The 25,478-nt window shown below is 45.7% G+C and overlaps 1 protein-coding gene and 1 pseudogene across 3 annotated transcripts; both read right to left on the bottom strand.

Annotated features, from left to right (window-relative positions):
- Positions 1-264: 264 nt before the first annotated feature.
- gramd2ab (GRAM domain containing 2Ab) lies at positions 265-19,871 on the bottom strand. 3 transcript variants are annotated; one of them, XM_084936630.1, is made up of 13 exons: positions 19,723-19,871; positions 13,236-14,021; positions 12,766-12,879; positions 5,728-5,785; positions 4,210-4,282; positions 3,703-3,806; positions 3,405-3,503; positions 2,561-2,632; positions 2,428-2,487; positions 2,222-2,357; positions 2,052-2,145; positions 1,813-1,914; positions 265-1,619 (listed from the first exon to the last, which is right to left on the bottom strand). In XM_084936630.1, the coding sequence occupies exons 3-13, from the start codon at positions 12,870-12,872 to the stop codon at positions 1,571-1,573; spliced, it is 954 nt and encodes a 317-aa protein (XP_084792756.1). In that variant the 5' UTR covers positions 12,873-12,879; positions 13,236-14,021; positions 19,723-19,871; the 3' UTR covers positions 265-1,570. The 3 variants fall into 3 exon arrangements, with proteins under 3 accessions (XP_084792756.1, XP_084792757.1, XP_084792755.1); XM_084936631.1 differs by lacking the exon at positions 13,236-14,021 and having other exon boundaries at positions 19,729-19,871; XM_084936629.1 differs by lacking the exon at positions 13,236-14,021 and having other exon boundaries at positions 19,723-19,870.
- Positions 13,509-22,505, bottom strand: LOC146384628 (kallikrein-14-like; annotated as a pseudogene).
- Between the last annotated feature and the right edge of the window lie 2,973 nt (positions 22,506-25,478).

Raw genomic sequence — 25,478 nt, 5'->3', positions numbered from 1 at the left:
CTGAAATTATAGGTTGGCCAAACTATATTTACAAATCTGAGGCCATTACACCTCCCATACGTCACAGAGGTCAATAATCAGCCTTTTCAAACATGTTCACCTCACAAATTATGATTTTCTACAACCAAATAATAAAATGGGATTATAGAATATGCCATGAACTAAACCGTTTCTTACCATTTTCCTGGAATTATTGAAAATGAGCAGCAACAGAACGAGCTGCACGAGCAATAATAATAATGTCATGAAATAATGCACAGCGCATTTGAAAATATCAGCTTTAATAGTAAATTCAGCTTGTTTACATGATTTATTAAAAAGACGTCCACCTCTGGCGGCTGTTCTTTGTGCACATTCGTCATACATCATACAGCAAATCAGCCTGATCGAATATTATTAAACAAAGATGGATTCGGGTTCTCTGCATGATAAGAAAAACATTCAAATCTTGATGCTACAGCTCTAATGTAACACAGCAATCCAGCGTGATGTCATCATGGTGATGTCATCATGGTGCAGTCGCCGTGTCTCAAAGGAGAAATCAGTCGCTGCAGTTCTGAATGCAAAGGTGAGCAGCGAGGTTCTCCAGCCGTCAGATACTGTTTGTGTGCATATTAGAAAATAATGAGGAACACCTTTTGTCATTAATGCTGCAGTGATGTGAGAGTTTATTAATCCTGAGCGTCTATGCTGAGTAACACTGAGGAGATGATTAATGGCAGGAAACCTTCCTAACATGTGTAACTACTCATCGTGTATCACCTGACGGGTCGACTCAGGTGTTTGCGCGCCTCTGTAAGCTGTTCGTCCACCCCTGAGCTCTCCTTCTTCAGCTCGGGATCCCGACGTCTTCCCAGGTCACATGAGCTATGTGACGAGTCAACAGACTGTACATAAAAGACAGCAGATCCTGTGACGTCAACGCGGTCCCTCACACCTGCATTCTTTCTAATGACCAGCAGGGGGCAGTCGGCTTCAGGAAACACAAACATCAGTCACTGATTTCAGGTTTAATTTAACACAACGTTCAGAGTCAGGGGGCACGGGGAGGGGGGAGGGATTCAGGGGGGCGCATCTCTGCTTTAAAAACTCCAACATGGAGGCGGGAAACATTACAGTAACTGTGTCCATCTTTTATATACAGTTTATGGCTGAGTCCTGTGATGAGGGTCTGAGCTCGATCGTGATGCTTGGATCTGGGCTTTTCTCCAGCTTCTAGCAGCTGACGGTGAGGCGAGGCTGGATGTGAGGGCCAGTCAGACGCCTCCTTGATGGTGATGTGATGGAAAACAGTCGAACACTTCTGTGCGGTATCCTACAACACATTTTCAGTTCTCGGGACCTTTGACTGACCCAGCAATGCACACGCCGACATTTCTGTCCCAGAGGTCAAAGGTTAGTCTGCTGCGTGTGTTGACTACTGTAACATCTCTATGTTAACCGGGTGCTGGCAGGGGTCAGATGTTAGCCGCTGAAGCTCCTTCCTCCTCCTGAGAGCCTTCTCCTCCACCACCAACAGCTAACTCTATAAAAAGCAGACTTTCTCCTCACACGCTGACAGGCTGCAGGATCAGGTTCCTGTCTTCTGATTGGCCAGCCAGCAGGGCACTTCTCCACACCTGGAAAAGCCGCATGCAAATTTCTGTGAATACATGATGGATGTGCTCCACGATGCAGCCACAGAGCATCAAGCTGTGTTGATTTTATCTGATTTAAAAGGATCATTTACACAAATATGGAAGATTTAAAACCCTGAAGTCTTGGCTCTGTGAGGGGAAAAGTTTCTGAGAATACACCTGCACAGGTGCGTACCTCTCTCTCAGCGTCGGCTGGCTGCTCAGGAAGCTGAGCTGCTGCTCCAGACGACAAACCCTGAAGGCCAGATAGCAGGACGACAGGACCAGCAGGAAGACTCTGAGAGAGACAGACAGGTAAAAAACACCTGACACACCTGTGAAGAAGCGCAGTAAACCCGGAGGTTCCTCCTCGCTCTGGATCCAATCGGCAGACAAAAGAACCGACTGTGTATGCTGGTTTTGGATCTGACTCACAGCAGGATGAAGAGTCTGAGCAGCTGGTACTCTGCGTGGCCCAGTTCAGGTACCGGCTCCGTCAGCAGGATCTTCTCCGTCTCCAGGCTGCAGTCTACACGCACGAGACAGAGAACACGGGTAAACACATCATTACCTTTGAATGTGGGCGGGCGGATGCACGGGACTACCTGTGAGCGTGTGAGCACTGAAGGTGGTGGTGGCGGCGAGGCTGGGGGTGGAGTTTCCCAGCAAATCGGGGAGAGAGGAGGAGACGGCGGGAAGCGACGGTTTCCGTCTCCATTTCAGCACCTCTGGAAACTCGTCCTGACAGAGAGACGCAGGTTCAGAGACACACCTTTGTAAAAAGCAGAGAAGCTGCCGATGAGGCCGTTACCATGGACAGCGAGCTGGGCTCCTCCAGGTACTGCTTCAGACTCAGACTCTTCCCGTTCACCTGAGCACAGACAGAGGACGCCAGGTGAGCCAGAATCAAACATTCGTTACCAGGAAGCTGAATGTGGACCGACCTGCAGGTGGGTGCAGATCCTCCTGAGGACGTCGTAGACGCTGTCTCGGGACAGCAGGGACACAAACACGTACTGAGGACGGAGACAAAGACAGAAGGCGGTCAGAGTGAGTTCGCTCAATCGCAGCGAGGTCCAGACAGGACCGTAGCTTCGGCGCCGCCCTCTGAGCCCTCCATTTAAACCAACTCCAGCAGCAGGAGCCACTCACAGATTTAAAGCATCCACCCATCCCTCTATCATCCACCAATCGAATCATCCAACCATCATTCATCCGTCCATCCTCTTCTAATCAGAGAAGCCCTCCTCCTCCTCCTCCTCCTCCTCTTGTATCTGCGATGCCATGTTTAGGTAACTACTCGCAGCTCGTAACGGTTTTTCATTTTCAGCTCCATCTTCAACATAACTGATCGGAACAACACGATCATGTTTAAAGTTTAAATCTCACAGAAACAGGCGAACTCTTAACCTCTTAAGCCCCAACGCCCCCTGATACGGCGGCAAAAGGCAGGAGATCAGGTAGGCTCGGGGCTTAAGAGGTCAAAAGCCTTTAAATAATTCATACTCCTGTGAGGCGAGACAGCGACACATTCCCGTCCATCAGCAGTGAGCGCGGACCCTCCAACAAACGCCTGCTCGGCGTGCGAGCGGTGGCAGAGGAGAGCGCGCTCTACAGGCGCTTCAACGAATCTCGGAGTCATTTCTGAGAAAATCTGAGAGCAGATCAGAAATGCCTGAATAATTCTGACTGACTGCGCAGAGCGGATGATGTCATCACTCTGCATCTGGTGCAGGCAAAGAGAAAGCTCATTAATCACATGATGCTTGGACAGGTCAGCGGGGATACCTTCTGTCCTGTATCCATGGTGATGGCGAGGCCGTTCGGCACCAGACCCGCAGTCTTGTGCTTCTTCACCAGCCGGACCGACACCACCGGGATGCACACCTGCCTCGGGAAACACAAACGCACAAAGTCAGAGCTTCTCAGGTGAGAGGCGCCTAAAGCTGAACCTGAGAAGGTCAGACATCCAACCCTGGGCACCGGATCCACCTGCTCCATGACAGATACCCCGAACGGGATTTCTTTAAATTAATTCACTGAATTGATTCAAAGTGGCCATGTGACAGGTGATGTCATCGCTCACCTTGATGTCTTTGCCGAACAGGTTGGCGTAGAAACACAGCCAGTTCCTGGAGATGTAGAGTCGCCCCTGCAGCAGGATGTCTCTGAGCAGAGCGCAGGAATACGCTGCAGCGAGAGCGGATCGTGTTAGCGTAAACCGACTGAGATCGTTCGACAGACAGATGAGCAGATGTCAGGACACAGTTTAGATCAGACATCGGTTGGGTAAGCAGAAACTGTTCTCACGGCATTCTTTACTGAGGGATTTCTGTCTAGTTCACTGGGTGGAGGTCACCCCGGGGCGTCTACTTTCATTTCTTCTGTTTCAGGCGTTTTTGGGTGAATTTGTTGCCATTTGCTTTGGACACATGCTATCGACACGATCACAGACTTGGATTGGATCCAGCGCCCTGAGAGATTTACGAGCGGTGCCGTTGACAGGAACGAATAATGATTTCAGAGTGTCGTGCTGACGGTTTCACACGACCACATGTGAGCTAAAGCAGGCGGTGAGTGCTGCACTCGGTACCTTTCATCAGGACTTCTTCTTTAGGAACCGCCTGGAACAGCTTGTGGTACTGAGAGTTGTATTTGCTGACAGTCTGTGGACGCACAAAAACACACGATTACACGTTTGCATGGAGAGCGTTTACAACACCAGGTTCAAAAGGTTTCCCATCACGACTGAAGGACGTGCAGCTCATTTCCTGTTTGTCTACAGCGGAGGAGACGCAGAGTTTGTGTTTTTATAGTTAACGGCAGATATGTCAAATATCTCTAACGATAAAAACACATTAACACGGTGCTTTTATAGTTCACTTATTTTATAGTTTGAAACATTTCTGAAACATTTTCTTTATAGTGAAAAAACAAATCAGGAAACCTTCAGTTATTCAGCTACATATTCATATTTATAGTTTCATTTAATAAAACAGGAAAATCTTTATGGTTATATAATGGCACCTTTTATTTACATATGAAAACAAACAGAAAAATGTGATTTAGTTTGTCTCTGTGACATTAGTGATTTATCACCAGCAGCCTGTTTAATAAAGGTTTATTTTTATTAGAGTGAATATTTACGATTGGAGCAGCTGGTTTAGTATATTTATGAATAAATGTTCTTTATATTCAAACAAACATCATACTGTCTGTTATTTACAGTATATTTGTTATTGGATAGTTTATCTGTAATAAAAATAGGTTCATGTTATTTGTTTAATGGTACATTTATGTCAGAAATTCATTTTATAGTGAAAACCGAGACGTTCCTGTCACTTCCTGTTATTAATAAGCCAAGCACTGAAATAAAAGGACATTGTTTATGGTTTATAGTGAAATAACAGGAAGTTATTTCACTGTATAATTTTAGTGGGAAAAACCCAGAAAGTTGTTTTATTTCATGGTGTATTATTTATGGAAAACCGGGATAATCCCAGAAGCTCAACCCCATCCCGTTTCTGGTGCGTGTTTTATTTTCAACAGGCTGACGCTGATTCCTGAGGCGTGATCGGGAAACAGCTTTGAGTTTGTATCACCTGAAACAAAAGATCTGAGCGCTTCCTCCAGCTCAGCTGACTACAAACCGAGCGGCGTGTTTCTGGAGCATTGTTTGGGTTCCTCGCATGTAGGTCAGACGTTACATCATGTACACACCGCCCTGCCCCCGTACACCTGTACGGCTTTATTCTGCGAGCCCCACGGAGACTTCCTGCCTTCCTCTTCCTGTCTGAGACAACAAAGACTGAAACAACAGTCAGCGGCAGCTCGACACCCAGATCTCCATCGTCTTCTCTGATCCTGCCTCGTTGGTCCTAAAACATTAAACTAACGGATAAACCCAAAGAAATGTTTGGGACTAGAGCTGCTGCTGCTTCCTGATGGTCGCCTGAGCTTTTCTGTCCACTCACGTGGATCCTGCCTACAAAACACCCACACAAACACACCCCTGTCCCCATGGAGACTCCTGCAGGACTCCTGCTGCCCTGCTGTCATCTCTGGACCTCTGAACCTCCTGCTGCTCTGTGCGAGGGCAGGTTTTACTTACCGATCCTCTGTAACACTTCTTCACGTCTTCGTAGGACAAGTCGTCGATCAGCTGCAGCCTGCGGGACACAGCAGCACCTTCGGTTAGACTCAAACACAAACTGCAGCTTCTGTACTGGGAGCGGCTCAGTAATACCAAAAGTTCTCCTTTTAGTCCCAGAGAGCACAAACACACTGGATTAGAAGGAAATGCACACAACTACAAATCGCTCCTGTGTGACTTCATCGCTCCGTCTCATCACTGTGGACGAGTTCTGGTCCACTCTTCTTCACAGGTTGTTTCGCTTCATCGATGTTTGCAGCATTTATTCATGCACAGCTCTCTGAGCTCTGCGGCAGCTCTTTGGTATTCAGAGGAGCTCATGGTTCACTCGGCTCCTCCTCCCTCCACCACCGCCCCCAACCGCCTCCTTCAGTGAACACTGAACAGGCTCAGCTCTCGCTTCACCACGACGGTGTTCAGGGTTCGCACCGTGGCCCCAGTCAGATTAAACATATTCCATTAACCCTTACCTTATCATGTCTTAAATGTTCTTATCTTTCATTGAAAATGACTCCTACCATTGCTGGATTCATCACTTACAGCGGAGGGGGCGGGACTGCAGATTTTAGACGCTGATTTAAATCACATGAAGTTCTCCAGACGCCTGGCAATGAACTAATCTAAACTAAAACCTGCAGGAGCCGGCCCCTGAGGTCTGGAGTTCCCCAGCCCTGCCTTACAGGATCAATTATCTGAGCCACCGTGTCTCAGGGGAAACCATATTCAGCACTAATTTATTCCTTTATTTGTTAAACGGTCGTCACTCCCGTAGAAACACTTTGCAAAGCTGCTTCTCTCTCAGCTTATCTTCACCAGTTTTTCTGCTTCACCTGTTTCCTTACACAGAGAAATGGGGGCGGGGCATTATGGAGATAATATTGCTCAGGACTGATGGTTACGAACGATACACAGAGTCAGAACATTTCCACGCAAATATTAGTGAAGGAGGCCCGTTCAGAGGGTTTGGAAACGAGCTCGTAACTCTTGACGAGGAGAAACAGCTGCTTCCTTAAGATCACCGCTGACGTCTTTCCTGCAAACCTCCAAAGCGTCTGCTTCCACTGAGGTGCTCTCACCTGCTGATGATCAGTTAATCGAGTGCATTAACTGATTATCAGTAAGTTTCCACGTACTGATTTTGTGCTATCTGGGATAATCTCTGTGCAGAAACCAGGAATCCTGGAAAACTACTGTACTGCCTGTCTGTGAGCATCTTCAGGGAGAGGCGTCTCTCATCCAAACAGACATGAATGGACAGTAAATTCAAAGCTCTCATGACACATCGCAGCACGACGTGTCATCACGGTGCAACACACACGGAGGTTTAACCTCCCGGCCAAAGAGCGCGTCAGCGCTCCGGCTCAAGAACTGCTCACAGTCTAGAAGCTGATTTATGCACAGAGTACAGTGGTGAGGTTTCCCTCCTGCAGCCTCCTGTTCTAACTGCAGGACACACACACACACACACACACACACACACACACACACACACACACACACACACACACAGAGTTATTTGTACAGAGAGAACAAAGGACTCTAATTGGTGTCCAGCAGCAGAATAATTATCTCCACAGTGAGCCACTCACAGCTGACTGTGGCCTCCACCATCTACAGACACAGACAACACACCTGACCGGCCCCGTGCGACCCTCCGAGGCCTCGACAGCGCCGGATGGTGACGCTGGTCACGTTTTGCTCATTTGCATGTACTCATGCGAGCCCGGCTGAGGCTCGTGAGGAGCCATCGCCACGTTCTGTGCAGCTCCAGCTCCTCTGTCAGAAACAAGGCCTTTAACGCTATCTGTGAGGGGCAGCCAATCAGAATAAACTTGACTTAAAGGGGGAGGAGCTAAAACAGCTTGTTTCTGAGTTAAAGAAGGATTATTTTGAACTGTGAATCATGCAAAGTGCAAAGTGGAGCAGAAAGTAAATGTGACCACAGATAAAACACACTGTGCTGGGTGAAAATGAGCCGCGGGCCGAGTGACGGCCGGTGTGTCAAACGGCGAGGACTGACCCGAGCACCTGTAAACACTCTGGAGGTCACAGATGTTCGGCTGATCAGAAGCAGCAGAAGATGATTCGGATGGAAGCGACACACCTGACCCTCAGGTCACCTCACCGTTTCAAACCCACCGCGTCCCTCGTGTCTGACGGACATCTGCAGACGCTCTAACGTCATTAATGATCCTCTTCAGTCATTTTATGCAAACAGGAGTTTCACTGTCAGCTGATTTTCATCCTCGATCCCAAACTAACTGAACAAACACGAGGTCTGCGGCTGATTTCAGAGATAAATCACAGACAAATCATTAAAAATCATCGTCACCACACCAACGACTGACTTCTGGGAAAACTACGAAAATTCACATAGTTTCTGATTCAAATTGATGGGAGGAAGTTTTTCTCCGACCCAAAGCTGAGAGTCTGTCTCTACCTGTCGCGTCTGTCGTCTCCCATGTTTTCATAAACTCCTGCTCGGCTGCTGACGGCGGCGTGAGGAAAGAAACGTCTGACCGGTCACGTGAAAACCATGAAGAGTGAGGAAACATCAGCGTGGAGAGCTGAGCCGAAGGTGTCAATCCACCTTCTGACACACAGCTCCCAGCTCTGCAGTTTGATCACACACACACGCTTCCTCGTGTCCGGTTTCCTGCTCATGTAAATGCACTGTGGGCAGGAAGGGGTGAATCCATGTGAGGTTTATGCAAAGAGGAAAACAAATGAGGAGCTGAGGAGGAGGTCTGACCGCGAGCGATGCTGATGAGCGTTATTAACGACTGCCATCGGCCACTGCAGCTCCGAGGCAGACTGGCACGCTTCCCTCTCCCACTGAAAACACCATAAAAGAAGTAACTGTGCAAACTGTTGGAGCGTGCAGGGAAAGTGGGGCAGAGAAAGGAGGACGTGTTCACGCCGCACAACAGATTAGAAAATTGTTGTTCAGGTGCCAAGCCGGGTTTAGTCGACACGCTTTTAGATTTCCCTCAAAAACGAGGCTCCGTGAGACCCACTGGAACAAAGGAACAAACGACTTCTTATTTCTTAAATAAAAGAATAAAGCCACATTTTACACCCCTCTCCTCTTCACGCGGCGTCCTTGTTTGGATGGGTCAGAGATCAGTTTTAAAGGAGCTTTGGTCCAGAGGAGATGGCGCTGTTTTGCCTCCATCGTCACATCTGGCCTCTTCTCTCCGTCATGGAGCTTTAACCTGCAGGTGTGGACGCCACGCCGACGTCTGGTGATGTGGCAGATGCGGAAGACCGTAGGAAACTCAAAACTCAGCTTTAATGCTGATCAACCACAGGAAACGCAAGATACAGAAGATGGCCCCTACCAAAATAAAACAGGAAGTAAATAACAAGGAATCGCAAACAGCGACAAAGGTGGACGTGGAGACGGTTAGACTAGCCAAGAGATCCGAACATAAACGTCAGACCAACAGAAGCCTGACAGCAAAGTTGGGACTAAAAACTGAACCACCAACATCAAAGTTCAGCACACCTTCAAAATAAAACAAGGACTCTGAGCCCAAAGACGCTCGATCATGACGGATCCTGAGCCACGCACCGAGCTCCAACACAGAACTGAGTCTGGTTTCAATGCAGCGCTGCATGAAGATCGCAGGTTATCAGCCTCGTCTGTGCAGATTTCTGTTGATGATGAGATGTTCACACTGAGGAACATTATCCTGAAATTAATGATAATAATAATATTGATTGCATTGATATAGCACTTTTCTAGCCACCCAAAGGCACTCATTCACTCTCACATTCACACACTGGTGGAGGCAGCTACAGGTGTAGCCACAGCTGCCCTGGGGCAGACTGACAGAAGCGAGGCTGCCATATCGCGCCATCGGCCCCTCTGGCCAACACCAGTAGGTGGCAGAGATGGCACGATACCACTTTATTATGTCCGATACCGATATCATAAATTTGGATATCGGCCGATACCGATATGAATCCGATACAGTGTTCTTTAATCAATGAAACTGTTTTTTAATATCTTGCTGCTTTTTGTATAAGTTCATACTCAAGTTAAAACAAAACAACAACACTAAAGTTATTCTGTTATACCTGTATGTAAAAAGTACACTGCACCCAAAATATTTCATAGTTCAGCAAAACTGATCAATCTAATAAACTTAAACCTGCTCCATCCTCCCTATTCTGGTATTTTAAAGAGTACTTAGCAGAAATATTAAGCAACCTAACTAATAGGGCTGCAAACTCCCAGCAAAAGAAAAAAAAATAGGGAACCACCCCCCACCCTCCACCTCATGATGCTTAATCAACGTAATCAACTTTAATTTGATGCAGTGTGAAAAAAAAAATGCACAGAAATAAATTATTTTTCAAGAATAATTAAATAGATTCAACATCTTTCTTCAACAGAACTGCACAGATGGTACTTTCCCAAAGGAAAAAGTACTATAGCTTACTAGGGTATATTAGACTTAACAGTTACTATATACAGTAATGGACTTCTATACATTTTACATCAGATTAAAACTTTGGGTGTAAGATTCAGATAATTAATTATTAAAAGTGAGACATTTTAAATGAGAATAAGAAAGAAAAGTATGTCTTTGTGCCCCCTTTTCCCTGTTCATGCCCTATCGGCCCCCCTGGCTAAACTTTGCTAGATCCGCCCCTGCACAGTTACCAGCCGTCAGCTGCGTAGAAAAAGATCCTGGTGTAGAAAGTAATATTAAATAAATTCTAACAACAGCTTATCAAGCTTAAACGTGCTGCTGTTGTTCAGCCGCTGGTTTCCTCTTTCTGGTGCAAAGTGGACCAAAAACAAAGAAGAGAGACGGACTCGCGACAGAAAAGCCGATCAGCTGATCATTGATCAGTTTCATTGATTGAAGTAGGAGCAGGAGAGAGAGAGAGAGAGAGGCAGTCGCTCCATATATCGGTTGTTAAGCTTAACGCTAAAATGCTTTACAAACATTCAGAGATGAACTTACACACTTGCTTTACTTCTCTCTGGGAAAACTTCCTCGGAGATGAAATGCTGGTTTGGTAGCGAGGCTACAAACACACACAGCCGCTCCATCACGTGATGCATACTGCTGCGACGTGCTACGGTTATGAGCCGAGTTACGCCGTGTCTCAAGTTTTGTGAGGTGCTTTTTTGATATTTAATGGATCGGATTACATTTTTTATTTCTCTCCGATATCCGATCCTGTAATTTACGTCAGTATCGGACCGATACCCATACGTAATATCGGATCGGTCCATCTCTAGTAGGCGGTAGGGTAAAGTGTCTTGCCCAAGGACACAACGACCAGGACAGAGAGCAGGGGGATCGAACTGACAACCTTCCGGTTACAGATGAGCTTCCCAATCCCCTGAGCCACGGTCGTCCCCCGACATGGCGCTGTTTCGCCTCCGTCATCACATCTGGCCTCTTCTCTGCGTGATGGAGCTTTAACCTGCAGGTGTGGACGCCACGCCGACTTCTGGTCATCCCAGTTTTTGGCATATTGGTGAAACTCTCCCTCTCTAAGATGTTTTTTTTATACCTGATCATGTGACGGACCTGCAAACTGTTCCTCCAGCTGTTTCTGTTTACTGGTGGTTCCGGTAACAACCACACCCTCTCTGACATCACAGAGATCGTAGTGCAGAAAAAACTGACAAACTGAGTGTTCAAGCGGCCTGCAGGATTACTGTACAAACTGCAGGCTCATCGAACTCTGGTCATGTTTAACATGAAGAGCCACCTCAGGGCCGGAGATACAATCATCTTCATATTTATATCTATATCAGGGACGATCGTTAGTCTGAAAGCTTCAGTGAATCTTAGGCTGCGTTCACACTGCAGGCGAAAGCGCATCAAATCCGACTTCTTTGACTCTATGTGACCCATCTATCCGATCATGGAGTGACAGCGTGAACGGCACAAATCCGATATCTTCAAATCCGATCTGGGTCACATTCATATGTGGTCCTGAATCCGATACATATCTGATGTTTTAGAAAGCGACTGCTGTTTGATGGTCACGTCACATTAAATCCGTCTTTTACGTCACTGACACAAGACAGACGGCAATTATCAGCACCCGACATCGTGAACGCTTCCTGGCCATCCGGTGAAACTGCTGGGAAGACAACGTTGGAGAAACGTGAACATTTTATTTGTACTGTATAATCTGCAGATTCTGACAGAAATCTGCAGCTATCCTTTGAAGCACCGCTCCTCTAAAACAGCAACAAGGATCATTATTAGGCCAAATGTAGATAACACAATAACTTTATAACTTAAAGCAAAATAAATAAATAGTCCAAAACAAGTCTTTATATTAAGGCCATCAGTCAAACAATACTGTTGCTCTGGGTCTAAACAGAGCGCGTTGTGTGTGACGTCTTCTTTTGCGCATGCGGTGCTTTGAGCGTTCACACTAGAGCGCGTTTGCTGTCACATTGTGTTTGTAGTGTGAACGAGCAGACAGAAAAATTGGATTCGATCAAAAAATCGGAATTGAGCATTAAGACCTGCAGAGTGAACGTAGCCTTTGAGTGTTTCTGGGGTTTTCCTCCCGTTTGGCCTCTCCGGCTTTCTCTGCTGCCTGGAAACGTGAGCTGATTGCACGTGGTGCAAACACGCACACACACACACGCACGCACACACACACGCACACACGCACACACATAGACTGTGACTGCAGCTTGCTTCATACGTGACGGGAATAAGAGCGCAGTGAGAGACACTGAGGCTTCCTCTCACTGCCGACTGTCTCTCCTGCACGTCTCCTCAGCTTTAATCTGCTGCCAAACACACACACACACACACACACACACACACACACACACACACACACACACACACACACACACACACTCTGTCAGGACTAATGAGGCTGTGGGCTCCTCCTTCTGTTTTGCTCACACTTTGAGTGTAAGCGAGCGTCCGGCCGTCCTCCTGTCCTCAGCCTCCACCAGCTGTCACACTGGCTCAGGAACAAGCTGCAGTTTCTCACCTGAAGGGTAGGGGGCAGGGTCCATCCTCCTCCCTGGGGGGCTCCACCTCATGGGGGGGCAGGACAGCTACATCATCACTGAGCTCCAGCTGCTCTGACATCATCATCACCACCCTGGAAAGTCAGGAGGAAAAACAGCATCAAGAGTTTTAATCATCAAACGAACCTGTGCAGCTGTCGCACACAAACACGCCATCATGTCTTATTTAGTCTTATTTTAGTTTTTAAAAGAAAACAAACAATTTTTATTATATTTATTTTTGTTGATAGTCTTTACCAAAACAACAAAACCTCTTTATTTATTAGAGGCTTTTATTTCATGACAAGTAATCAGACAGCAGAAATTACTTTAGCAAGTGGCTTCATTAGTTCCCTCTGACAGTGTATATGTTAAGGGCTTTTATTGTGAAAGGTAAGAGGATCTCATTTTTTATGATAGGAAAAACGCACTTTTCCTATCATATTAGCACCTGTGAGGCAGATCACAGATGATACATCATCCAGGATTCGGACTGTGTGTACATGAGGGTGCGCTCTGATTGGTCAGCTGAGCTGCAGAGGAAACCTTCGATCTGAAGGACCACACGTTACGCCTGTGCTGCCATGGCAACAGCACGATGGGGGAGGAAGATGGCTTCTCACGTGCGGTGTGTGTGTGGAAACACAGTCAGCGAGGTCGCAGCCTCACACCGACATCGTCGACGTGCAAAAATCAGATTGTGATGAAAAGAACTGCAGTGACTTCATTTCCCAGAGTGCCCCTCTGCCCTGGCATCCTTTCTGTTGCCGTGCGCCTCCTTCAGCGCGTTCGTCATGGCGTCTGCGGGCTCACTGACCGATATGAGCAGAGGTGGAAGCAGCTTGATGCAGAATGAAATCATATGGGTTCACTTTTATCCTTCAAACAAACAAACACGAGCAGTTTCTAATGTTTCTAATGTTTCTAATGTTTCTAATGTTCAGAGTTTATTTTCTCTCAGAGGCAGAGAGAGGTGGGCGATGGGAGGACCGCGTCAATCAGACAGTGGATCTGTACACGACGCGCTGCTCGAGTTATCAGCAGATTTCACATTAAACACACTTCCTCTCAGCATCACATCAGCACAATCACTTCCTCATTTTCACAAAACGTCCAAAAACAGTTTTTTATGTTTACTGGTGTGACAGAGGAGGATGCTGGGACAGGAGGAGACCCCTGTCAGGAGCTGCAGCACTGTGGGCCAGTTTATGTGATGGATGAACTGGTGTTTTAGGTCCTGCAACACAAAGATGAGGGTTTAACACTGTGGGGAGAAAAGCTTTTGAAACAGTTTTTCTCAGATATGACACACGCACACATGTGAGTGAAAGTTTCCACCATCATGCAGCTGATTCGACCCGTGCAAACATGCCCGTGACACCGAAGGAGGTGGGATCGCACTACAGTTGCCTCGGTAACAGGCGTGATGCTTATGCTCTTTCACCTGCTTCGGCTGACAGCTGGTGCTGAACCCTCCTCCTCTTCCTCCTTTTCCTCCCCTCCCCAGGATGATGGAGTCAGACACCTCAGCTGGTGCAACAACCGGAAAAGTGCTACTCTCCTCTTTCTCCTCATTTCCTGTCACATGACTCCTGACGAGCTCCTGCAGGCCTGAACACGTTTATCACAGTTTTTTCTACTCTTGCATCTGTGTGATGTCATACAGAGAGGCTCCACCCATCTGAGATTCAAACCTGCTGTTTACACGGACCAGCCAATCAGAAAAAAAGTTGTCTTTGAAGGGGGGGCAGCATGAGATAAAGAAGGATTATTCTGAACTGTGACTCATGCAAAGCCGCTCCAGCAGAGTGTAAGAATAATGATCGTCATCATCACCTGTGTCAGTTCTTCAGAGCATGAAGAGCTCGATCAAAGGAAACTGTCTGAATGCCGACCGCTGACGCCGAAGCCTTCAAACTTCCAACCTGCACACAGAGCAGCTCTTTCTGTGTTTTCCTCATCGTGGTTCCTGGTGAATTGCATCTATGCAAACGATAAGAAAATAAAACTCCCCGAAAGCCACATTCAAACTTCACCACCTGCCTCTCCGAGCATCAGGACGCCATATCCTGCAGATCACTGAAGGCGGAGGGATGTTTCTTCTCTCTGTCTCTTCTGCGGTCGCCCTTTACTCTAAACCTAACTCGATGTCTTTTCCATCTTTGAAGGACCCGTTTGTCTTTAGACATATTTCTATTATTGCGAGTCATCTGACAGTCTGAGTCAGCTGACTTTACTTCTGAGCCTATTGTTCATATTTTTAATCTGAGTATCCAGAATAATATCATCCCTAAAATCTGGAAAGCAGCCTCTGACCTCTCAGATTTGAACAACTGCCGTCTGAATCCAAACTTTGTGTGTGGACCTTAAGTACCAGGATCTATGAAGAGCTTGGGTCATCAGCATCTCTGATGGTAACAAAGGACAGTGGACGGGAAGGACACTCTGCTGTGTTTGTTGAGCTGCTGTTAGGAGATAAACTCAGATGTAGTACAGATTCCTGAAGATGAAGGAGTCCCCCAGGGCTCCGCTGTAGACCCTGTTTTATTTTCCTTTTTTATGAATAATATAAGAAAGAATATGGCTACAGCTAGAAAGCTCCTTTATGCAGACAGCATACTTTACTCGGCTGGCTCACCTCTGAATCAGGTTGCCGAGGGGCTTCCTTTCAGCAGCTGCAGGCATTACTGTGCCGTCTGAAGTTGGCTCTTAATGCTAACAAAACCAAATTCAGGTTGTTTTCCAGGAATCACTCATAGATCGCAGATAATGTTGGTATTCACACCCTCGGAGGAGATTTTATTGAAAGAGTGTCGTTCTAAGAACATGTAGGTCTTCGGTTGGATGCTCAGATTTCTTCTGGTACTTAATGAAAAAACTGAAGCTTTGATTGATTAAACATGGCTTGTTTTGACTCATCAGTTGAGAAAAACTTACACAGGAAACTTTTTAAAGTTTTCTTGGTTATGGTGACATTATGTATACGCAGAGCACAGAGACCCTTAGAGGAATCTCATTTCTGCCACTTATTCTTTCAGTCGCGGCCCAGGTGGCGAAAGATCGATCGATGCAGTTTGCAAACATAAAACTGAGATACTTAAACTCCTTCACTCGAGGCAGACACTCTTCCTCTTCAAGCGAGCACATCGTGCTTCGGTCTCAGACTTTCAGCACCCCTGCAGCTTCACGCTCTGAGGGTGAAGGGTTTTTACGCTCCTGAAAAGGACGCTTTTTAATTTGTTGGATGTGGTTTGGCTTGTTCCTTTAAGCTGCTGTTTTATCTAAAAATTTGGACCCTAATTTGCATTTTGTCAACAGTTTGCAGGTTCTGTGTGAAACCCTGCACCCATGTGAACAACAGCTTGTCTTTCTAAAAACAAAGATTGGTAATCGGGCGGTTTCATGCAGCAGTGGTGGTTAGGAGGAACAGGAAGAGCCGTGTCATCGAATGATGACTCCGAAACCTCACGCTGATGAGAGGACAGTTAAGTGTTACCGACCGAGCTTCCGGATTATCTATGGAAAGTGGTGTTTCCGATAGCGTGCAAGACTTTGCATACAGCAAAGCTCGAGGTACAAAAAGGTACACGCCTGAAAGACGAAACCTGAAGAGAAGCTCGGTGAATACAAACAGCTGTTTATTCAGTCAGACGAGACCAAAATGAAACAGTCTGGGTGAGAACGAGCACACCACGACGAACGCATGTTAACCCATGCGGGTGGGGGTGCCTTCGTTTTCGACGCAGAATGAGGAGGGCGAAAGCAGATCGTTGAATGAAACGGATGAACCAGAACTGGTTTGTAAAAATGCTGCAACTTCAGTGGAACTGGTTTGGCTTTCGTCCGTCTGATACACAACAAAGCACTATTTTTGGTAGCGCGTGCTAGCGGGCCGTCGGTATTACAGTTATTACCAAACCGATTTCATGTGGAACACAGCAGTGGCACAAAAGAGGTTTTATTCTCATTTCTCAACAAAAATGCAGCTGAGACATGAAGCTAATCCAGAGCAGTTTTTCTGCTGGCCACTCGAGTCACACGCTAACTCAAACTTTATTTACACAGCGCCAAATCACAACAACAGTCGCCACAAGGCGCTCTATATTGTAAGGTAGACCCTACAATAATACATACAGAGTAGGGCTGGGCGATATGACCCAAAATTCATATCTCGATATTCTTTAGCTGGATGGCGATATACGATATAGATCTCGATATTTATTTTTAAGCCATAAAGTAAGAACAAACAGAGTTCTTAGTCACAGCTGTGTCCCAGATGTCACACAGGCACTTTTATTAACATACAGCGTAGATGTACAAGAAAAAATGACTCAGAAATAAATTATGAGCCTTTATTAAATAATCATGCTCCATAAATAAAAGAAAACAATGTTGTTTTTGTGCATAACAAAAAGCTCACAACTGTGCAGCCAAAATGTAAACAAAGACGCTGAGCGTAATAACAAAGATTTCACAGCTGCTCTGTTCTTAACTTCTACTGCGTGACCGACAGCCTGGAGTTTGAAATCCTCTTCGTAACCGTGTCTCTGAACAGGTGCCATTTATGGTCCTTATACACACACAGTACGGTAATATTACGCTGAAGCACAGTGCGTATCACTCCGCGAGGCTCCTGACTACGGCAGCTGTAATGCTCCAACAATCCATCAAGCGGTGCGGCTCCGTAGCAAAGTCGTACTCAAACATTTTTGACAGATTGCTGAGCGCCGTGTTCCACAGAAAAGCGGTTCGCGGTCAGTGAGCACAACCAGAACTCATACATAAGGCGCGCTGTCAACTTTTGAGAAAATGAAAGGATTTTAGGCTGTGCAGCACCTCTGGGCGTTAGCGTGGTTAGCTCGTTAACACGTTGACGCCGTCCAGTCCCACGCACGGGGCGATGCGCAGTAACTCGTTAACGGAGATTTGAAGAAGATGTGAAGCGATGGGGGAGGAGGGGGAGTTGTGGTCAGTGAAGGAGAGGCGAGGCCGAGTAACGTTGCGTTGAGACAAAAGTGGACGAAAGAGAGGCAAACTTGCGGCTCCACAACTATAATTATAACGTAACATAGACTATATCGATATAAAGGATAGTGTCACATCTTATATCTCGTATAAAAATATATCGATATTTTTAAAAAACTCAGTATATCGCCCAGCCCTACTGCAGAGAAAACCCAACAATCATGTGACCTCCTATGAGCAGCACTTTGGCGACAGTGGGAAGGAAAAACTCCCTTTTAACAGGAAGAAACCTCCGGCAGAACCAGGCTCAGGGAGGGGCGGGGCCATCTGCCGCGACCAGGAAGACGGGACAAATGCAATTTTGCAGTTGCTATCAGAGTCGCCCCCTGCTGGTCATTAAGAACAAACTGCAGGTTGAGACATTTAAACAGCTCTGGGCCTGATTTCGTCCTGCAGACCAACACTGACAGTGAGCTTCTGTCTCTGCAGCTGCATTAACTTTGTGCCTCGCTGTCATTAACATGCAGCACCTCCCCTGCAGGCCTCAGTGTGTGTGTGTGTGTGTGTGTGTGTGTCCAGCACCACAAACAAAACACCTCTTTGAGTGAGGAGCTGCAGAGCGAGGCCGACTCACACAACAACCCCACAGCCTCACAGCAACAAAAGGAGCTCCTTGTTTCTACTTTTAGTCATGTTAATAAAATCCTCATCACTCTTTCTTTCAGACCCTCCTGAGCTTCTGTGCAAAGCTTTTCATGAAGGTGGAAATTACACTTGCTGTTATCTGTATTTCTCACTGAGTCTTTATTTAAAATGTAAAACACGACACCTCAGAGGCCGACGGTTTTCTTTGTGAGAAACGCAGCGCGGGAACAACTCTGACCGTAAAACCTCAAAGTTGTGGAATAACCCTGGGATCCAATCATATTACTGATAATCTGATAATGAAGTGTAATCTGATTACTTCATCCTCTGCAAACCAAGCACAGCTGATCAGGCTGAAGATGGGTGCTTCTCGAATGAGCTCAAAATCAGTTTTTCCCAGAAAATCTGCGACTTTATCACTTTAAACTTTTACTCTGAAGATCATTCCTACGTCATCACGTCCTCCCTCCAGCTTCCTTCTTTCCTCCCTCCCCTGTCTTCCATCCTTCCTGACTTTTTTCATTCCCTCTTTCCTTCATTTCTTCATATCTTTAACATCCCAGCAGCATTGTCTCTGTGTAGAAATCAACTCTTTAAATTTATCCTTATTTTCCAGATAAAAATGAAATTCACACATTTCTTTCAGCGCCCTTTAGGACGAGCCCGAGAGCACCCGTTAGCTCGCTTCTTTGGTTGGCGGATGTAGACAGAAAGAAAAAATAGTTCCTCTGTGAAACGGCCCGGGGTTTGTTGGCTTAGTTTGGTGGATTTTTTGTGTTGAGGCGTGAACGATCACATGTGGAAACAAAAGTCAGGTCAAGGTGCTTAAACGGAGGCTTCACAGACGGGTGATGTCATGTGGTTACTTCTACTTTTTTATACAGTCTGTTGATGCTTCCATCTTTTATATACAGTCTGTGGCCACATCCATCTTTTATATAAGGTGGTGTCTGTAACATAGCTGCTGGTTTTTGGTGAGTTATTTATTTAAATAGATTTTAGGTGGAGGAGGGTGGAGAGTTACCTCCGCCTGACGCGTTCACGTGGATCAAACTCACATTAATAAAGTTCAATCAGATGTTTCATTGATATCTAACATCATTTAAAGCTTTCATTCAGTCTGTAGCCATAAAAGACGGTTTATTACAGCAGTAATGTGATTACTAACGTGTGCACGTGCTATTAACGCACACCTATGAAAACAAAGCAGCTGCATATAAAGCAGTTTATTACTTATGAAGGAAAATATTAAAATAAGATCTCAATAGACTCAACAATAGAAATCAAATCCCCGCAGCACGAGCGCGTGACTCCTAGCACAGACTCACCTTTACCTGCGAGGCTTATGCGGTCTTCAATCACGTCCGCCGGAGTCCCGGTCGGTCCGGTGTCGGTCCCTGAGTCCGTCCTTCAGCACCGACACAGGGCGCTCCCCTCTCTCTGTGCACGAGCTGCGCAGTCACGCTGGCAGCATTCAACCCAGCGTGTGCAGGAAGTGAGCGGAAGTGCCTTTCAAAGTAAAGAATGAATGAAAGTTGAGTGTTTAAACGGGTTTCACTCGTGAGGCACATTTAAAAACGTTTCTCTGTCGGTTTCTAATCCAACCCCACACAGATGTTCCTGATGTTTCTGCTGCGTCATTATCACCTGTTACCTGTCTGCGTCTCACCTGTTTGGATCACCCACTGTCTCTGAAACACACCTGATGACATCATCACATCTTTGGTTGGAAATCATTTCTGTTTGTTGGAGGGGCTGATGCCCAGGTGTGTTTAGAGAAGGTGCGGGGAGTGGGGTGGCATCTCCTCCTGATGTATGACGAGCCAACCCCGACTGATGTGATTGGATTAAACAACCACAGTCACATTTCTTTCCCTGAGTGCAGCTTTAACATGCTGGCACTTTTTTAAAATGATGAAAAAAAGTTTATAAGCTTTAAAGTGAATTCAAACTACCAGCAGGTTCTCAGCTCCGCAGGTCACGGCTGATTCCTTCAGCAGAAGGAATCTGAGTAAAGGAGGAGACCCAATCCCAGGTGAGTCCATCCCAACCATCACACCTCGACCCACATGATGACCCTCAGGACCTCCTCCAGGCTGGGACACCAGCTTTTAGGCTGGAAACGCCGGGCTGAGAGGTCAAATCTTCATGAGCCTAACAAGTCGTCAAGGTGCCTTCACCTCAAACAGGAAGCGAAGAAACAGCCACTGTGACATCACTTCCAGGACACAGGTGTGTTTCATTGCACAGAAGTTAAAGCTGTGCTTTGGTGTCATGACTTAAAGGAGGCCTGTGAATTCATGAAGACTAAATTCTTGTTGTTCAACCTCCTGAAGACTTAATGCACCTGTGGGTCTCTTACACTCAGGTTTACCTGTCACAGGTGAGTCAGACACCTCATGTTAACCTGAACCCTCCGTCAGGTGTTTAAAGTGGATGTTTTTTTATTTTTCCCTGAAACACAGTCAGGGATGGTTTCCTTAGAAACCACCATCATCCCAGCCTGCACGTGATGCGTTCAGTGGACATCTGTAAACGGCACGAACGAAAAACAAACTCCACATCATTGAAATGTTTCTGTTGAGCTATTTGACAACTCAACAGCGCCGCCGTGTGGCCAAGCGAGTGCACTGCATCAGAAATCAAACAAACTTCCAAACCACCAGATTTTTTAGCATTAAACAAAACACTCTTTGTAATATTGCCTTTTATTTCTTCATATACAATCAAGCAGAAGCTTTTCAGTTATCTTCAGAGGCATTTGTGATGATGAGGAAACGAACAGATGTGGAAATCCGTTCAGTGGATATCTCTGTGTGTCCTTAAGTGGCAGACCCAAAAACCCTCCACAGCTGATGAACAGGATCTGAGAGTCACGAGAAAAAAAAAAAATCAAACAAAGAGAAAAACAAAATAAAATAACCAACGTGGAAGCAAAATGACCCGAGTAAGTAAGTGAAACTAAAATTCTTTATAAGACATTTATAAAAACTTACATCCGTTCATGGAAAGGTGGAAAGTTTCCTGCAACAAAACGTGAAAGATTGTGCTACTTGACCTGCCAGAAGTTCTGGGTTAGGGTTCTGGTGCAGAACCTCGTCGATCCATCTACGGTACTTTGAAATGTCCGTATAGACGTTGGGTTTATCGGGGTAGTTATCGTTACGGTAATAGTTGAAGGAAACGAGACCAACAGCCAAACCGTCGCACACCAGAGGACCACCAGAATCACCCTGTGAGGATTTTAATTTGTCAGATTATTTTTTTATACGTTTGTCAACAGAACACAAGTTTCCACTGAAAGCACAGAAAACATACCTGACAGAATCCTTTGGTTGTCTTACATCCACCTGCACAGGTAACATTGGCAGGAAGACCAGGCCACTGTTCCACCACCCTCACTCATCAACAGGTTCACCATCCAGCCACATGACAACGTGATTTTCTTGTAGGTGTATTTCAGCAGGAAGCTGAATTGTTTGTACTCTGTGGTCTAATCGAACTTTCTCAGACAGCTGGAGACACAGCATGGAGTAAAAATAGAAACATGTTTTTTCACATAGAAGCTTTTATTAAAAATATAATTATACCACAAACACGTCAAATGAAACTGTTGTTCTTATAAATATGGACTTGCCTTGAGTAACATGATGTCATTACCAAGTCCAACGTGTTGGTAATTTTCATGGATGATTTTGTTTTCAATTTTTACTTTCTGATGATTTTACCGTTCTTCAGATTGTGGTTGCCGAGAACGACGTGTGTGAGGCCTCTGAGGGAGTAATCAGTGAGAGGGGATTTAAAATGTAAACTATTTTAAACCTGATCTCTTGATTTCTCAGCAAGCAGTCGTTACATGCAGGCTAATGTCAGCAGTGCTGTAACTAACGGCTGTCAGAGGTTTGTTGTTACATATTCCAAAGGTCATTAATATTTGATGATGTTAAAGTTAATCATCTTTTATTATCCTTTAAAATAACACCTGCCTCATCAATAACCTGTATTTATTCATCAGATCACTCAAAGTTTGAAAATGTTTTTGTATAAACTCGATGAACAGGAAATCAAACTCACGAGCTGCCACAGCGTGCACTCGTGAGTCTTACGACATCCTGGTTTGGCCCACCGGTTCAGTAATATTTGACCATGTGGTGGATGTACATTTAGATTATTCTCATGGCCGTCATTCACATTTCAACATTTACATGAATCCATTGATCCACTGGTGAACAGGAAACAGCAGACATATGCCAACAGGAGAGTGGGTGTGTAGTGCTGAGAAGGTCTGTTTGATACATGTTTTACATGATAAAACTTGTTTCCATTCTAGACAAAGATCATAAAGATAATACAAACAGTATTGTTTAAATGATGGTTTCATTTATAAAGCGAAAAACTCTCCCCAAACCTGCCCTGTGTGCAAAAGTAACTGCCCCCTAAACCTAATCACTGGTTGTTCCACCCTCTGCAGCAGGAACTGCAGTCACGTGTTTGTGGTCCTGCAGTGAGTCTTTCACATCACTGTGGAGGAATCTTGGTCCACTCTTATTTGGAGGATTGTTGGAATTCAGACACATATTTAAGGTCACGCTGACGCACCTCAGTCTGATTTCAGTCCAGACTTTGACTCGGCCACTCCAAACACTTCATCTGTTTTTGGACTCATTGAGAGGTGGACTTGCTGCTGATCGTGGTGCTGCTGCATAACTGGAGTGCTTTTGAACTTCAGGGCACAAACTGATGGTCAGACATTCAGGACTGTCAGTGGAATTCAAAAGGGTCAGAGCCTCTCTTTAAGAAATGTCACTTCACATCTGCAGCACTCAGTCTGCTGCAGGAAGCGTGCTGCTGCAGTCTGTTGGGGGGGGGGGGGCATCATCAGGAACAAGGATGCAAGGAGAGGAGACAAACTAGTGAGGAATGCTGGCTCTATAATTGGAGCTGGTACACACACACACACACACACAGAGACACACACACACACACACAGAGACACACACACACACACACACACACAGACTCTGTGTGAAGCTCGTCTATATCATATTTGCTGATCTATCAAACAGCTTAAACTTATTCCTGGTTATTTTCTGATCAGTGCTGAGCAGTTAAACATAATTAACTATCAGTGAAATCATGTATGAATTATGATTCTGTGATTAACATACACTTCATATCTCTTCTCATTTTCAAAATCATGTCGTTGAGCTTTGAAACGTCTGCATTTGTGAATAAAACATTTTCTTAGTAACAACATTTATTTAGATCCAACCAGGCAAAATATGATTTTTGCCATTTTTCAAGTGGTCTTAAAGCTTTAATCAGGACTGTATCTCATATCACTTCAGTTTAATGTGAAAAAGCTGCATCAGTGTTTTGCTGGGATGTGTCTGCTCCTCTGGCTTTCCTGTTAGCAGTGAGTGCAACGATGTCACAGAGGTTTTAGTGCAGCATAAACTCCAGCACATATTTTTGTCACTCTGGAGCACATTTCAGGAAAATAACAAGAAGTAAATGAAGGAAAGCGACAGAAGCAGACAGGATAAGACGAGCGTCGTATCTGAGACAATAACCAGGGCCGGACCGTTTCTGACAGCTGCATCATTTTTATTGTGCAACAACACGGCAGCAGAGGACGATTTGATTTTGTCTTGGGAATAAATCACTACTGGAAATCACAGGACTCAGATCAACACACGTCTGCTCTCCAGAACCAGGACGACGTGCTGAGATCACGGTGGGCGACAAATGTTCATCAGCAGAACGATGAGACAGAAACACAGAAGAGCCGTTTGGAAAGGCAGGAGGTACAGTGCTAACAGGCTGCAAGAAATATGAATACGGACTCACGTCTGTCTCTATCAGTACTTATCATGCAAAAGATACGACACACACGTGTGCAAAGAAGTGTCCAGGTTCATCCTGACCATCAACCTTTCTGACTGAAGGGCATTTCTGCCAGCAGGACTTCAGATATAAGCAGTGACGTGAGATATAAGACAATAACACTATCAGTCATGGTCTGGCATTCCCAGAGCACAAAGCTCAGCAGGACATAAACAGTGTGGAGTCATCAACATCATCAACAGAAGGCAGAAGAGCTTTGAATGTCCTTCAAGAAGTCTGGAGAAGTGTTCCTGCAGGTCCTCACAGAGACGCCAGAGAGCTGCTCAGAGAGTTCAGAGTGAGCTGAAGGATGAAGGTCAGACCATAACATTCCTCCAAAAGTGCCTTCATGGACCTGCAGCCGAGAAACCGATGCAAAGTGTTTATGCAGGTGAGAGAAGTTCACCTGAGGGCTCTTATTCAGCGTGCATGCCGAGCGCTGAGAGACGGAGGTTGTGCTGCAGGCAGACGTTTGGACGGCGACTCAGACTTCTCTTCTAGACGTCGTCAAATATTTGTCTACGAGATGACGACGAGACAGGTACCGTCCTCCCGAGTGCACAAAAACACACAAGTGAACACAGCAGCACACAAATCCACACGTCTGTGGACACGTCAGTGCCTGCAGACACTTTAGAAACGGCTGTGCTTCACTCCAACACTGAGGAAATGAACAAACTGACAGTTAACAATATGGAAAAATAAAAGGATCTCTCTGCTGCTGAAAAGTGTGAAATAGCTAAATGCCTTGGACACGTAGTGAAAACCTGAGATATTTCATGAAAACTTAATCGTGATCACCACAACGTTAGGAGATCTGTGGCTGAGTCAGAGCACACACGGGTTGGTGCAGATAAAGGCACAACGAGGAAGCTTTCTGCAGGACAAATACATCCCATTAAGAGAGCAGCTGCTAAAAGGCCATTACAAAGCAGCAAACACATATTTGAAGCTGCTGGTGCCTCTGGAACCCCACCAACATCAAGCTGTAGGACATTTTGGACAATCTATAATCTTCTAACACAAAAACATACAGTGTTCACTGAAGTAAACACACAGAGCAGTAGCAGATTTTTTTAAATGTGTTTTATTTATTTATTTGCTGCTAACTGCCTTGTTTTCATTTGTAGTTTTTGTAGTAGGAAGAACTACAAAATCTACAAATAAAAGTGCAGTTAACAAATGTAGTGCTCTCCAC

Source organism: Perissodus microlepis, chromosome 7 (genome assembly GCF_051167445.1).
Source record: "Perissodus microlepis isolate ML-2025 ecotype Zambia chromosome 7, ASM5116744v1, whole genome shotgun sequence".
NCBI lineage: Eukaryota > Metazoa > Chordata > Actinopteri > Cichliformes > Cichlidae > Perissodus > Perissodus microlepis.
The sequence above is the reverse complement of the archived record's forward strand: the minus strand, read 5'-3'. Positions and strand labels throughout refer to the sequence as shown.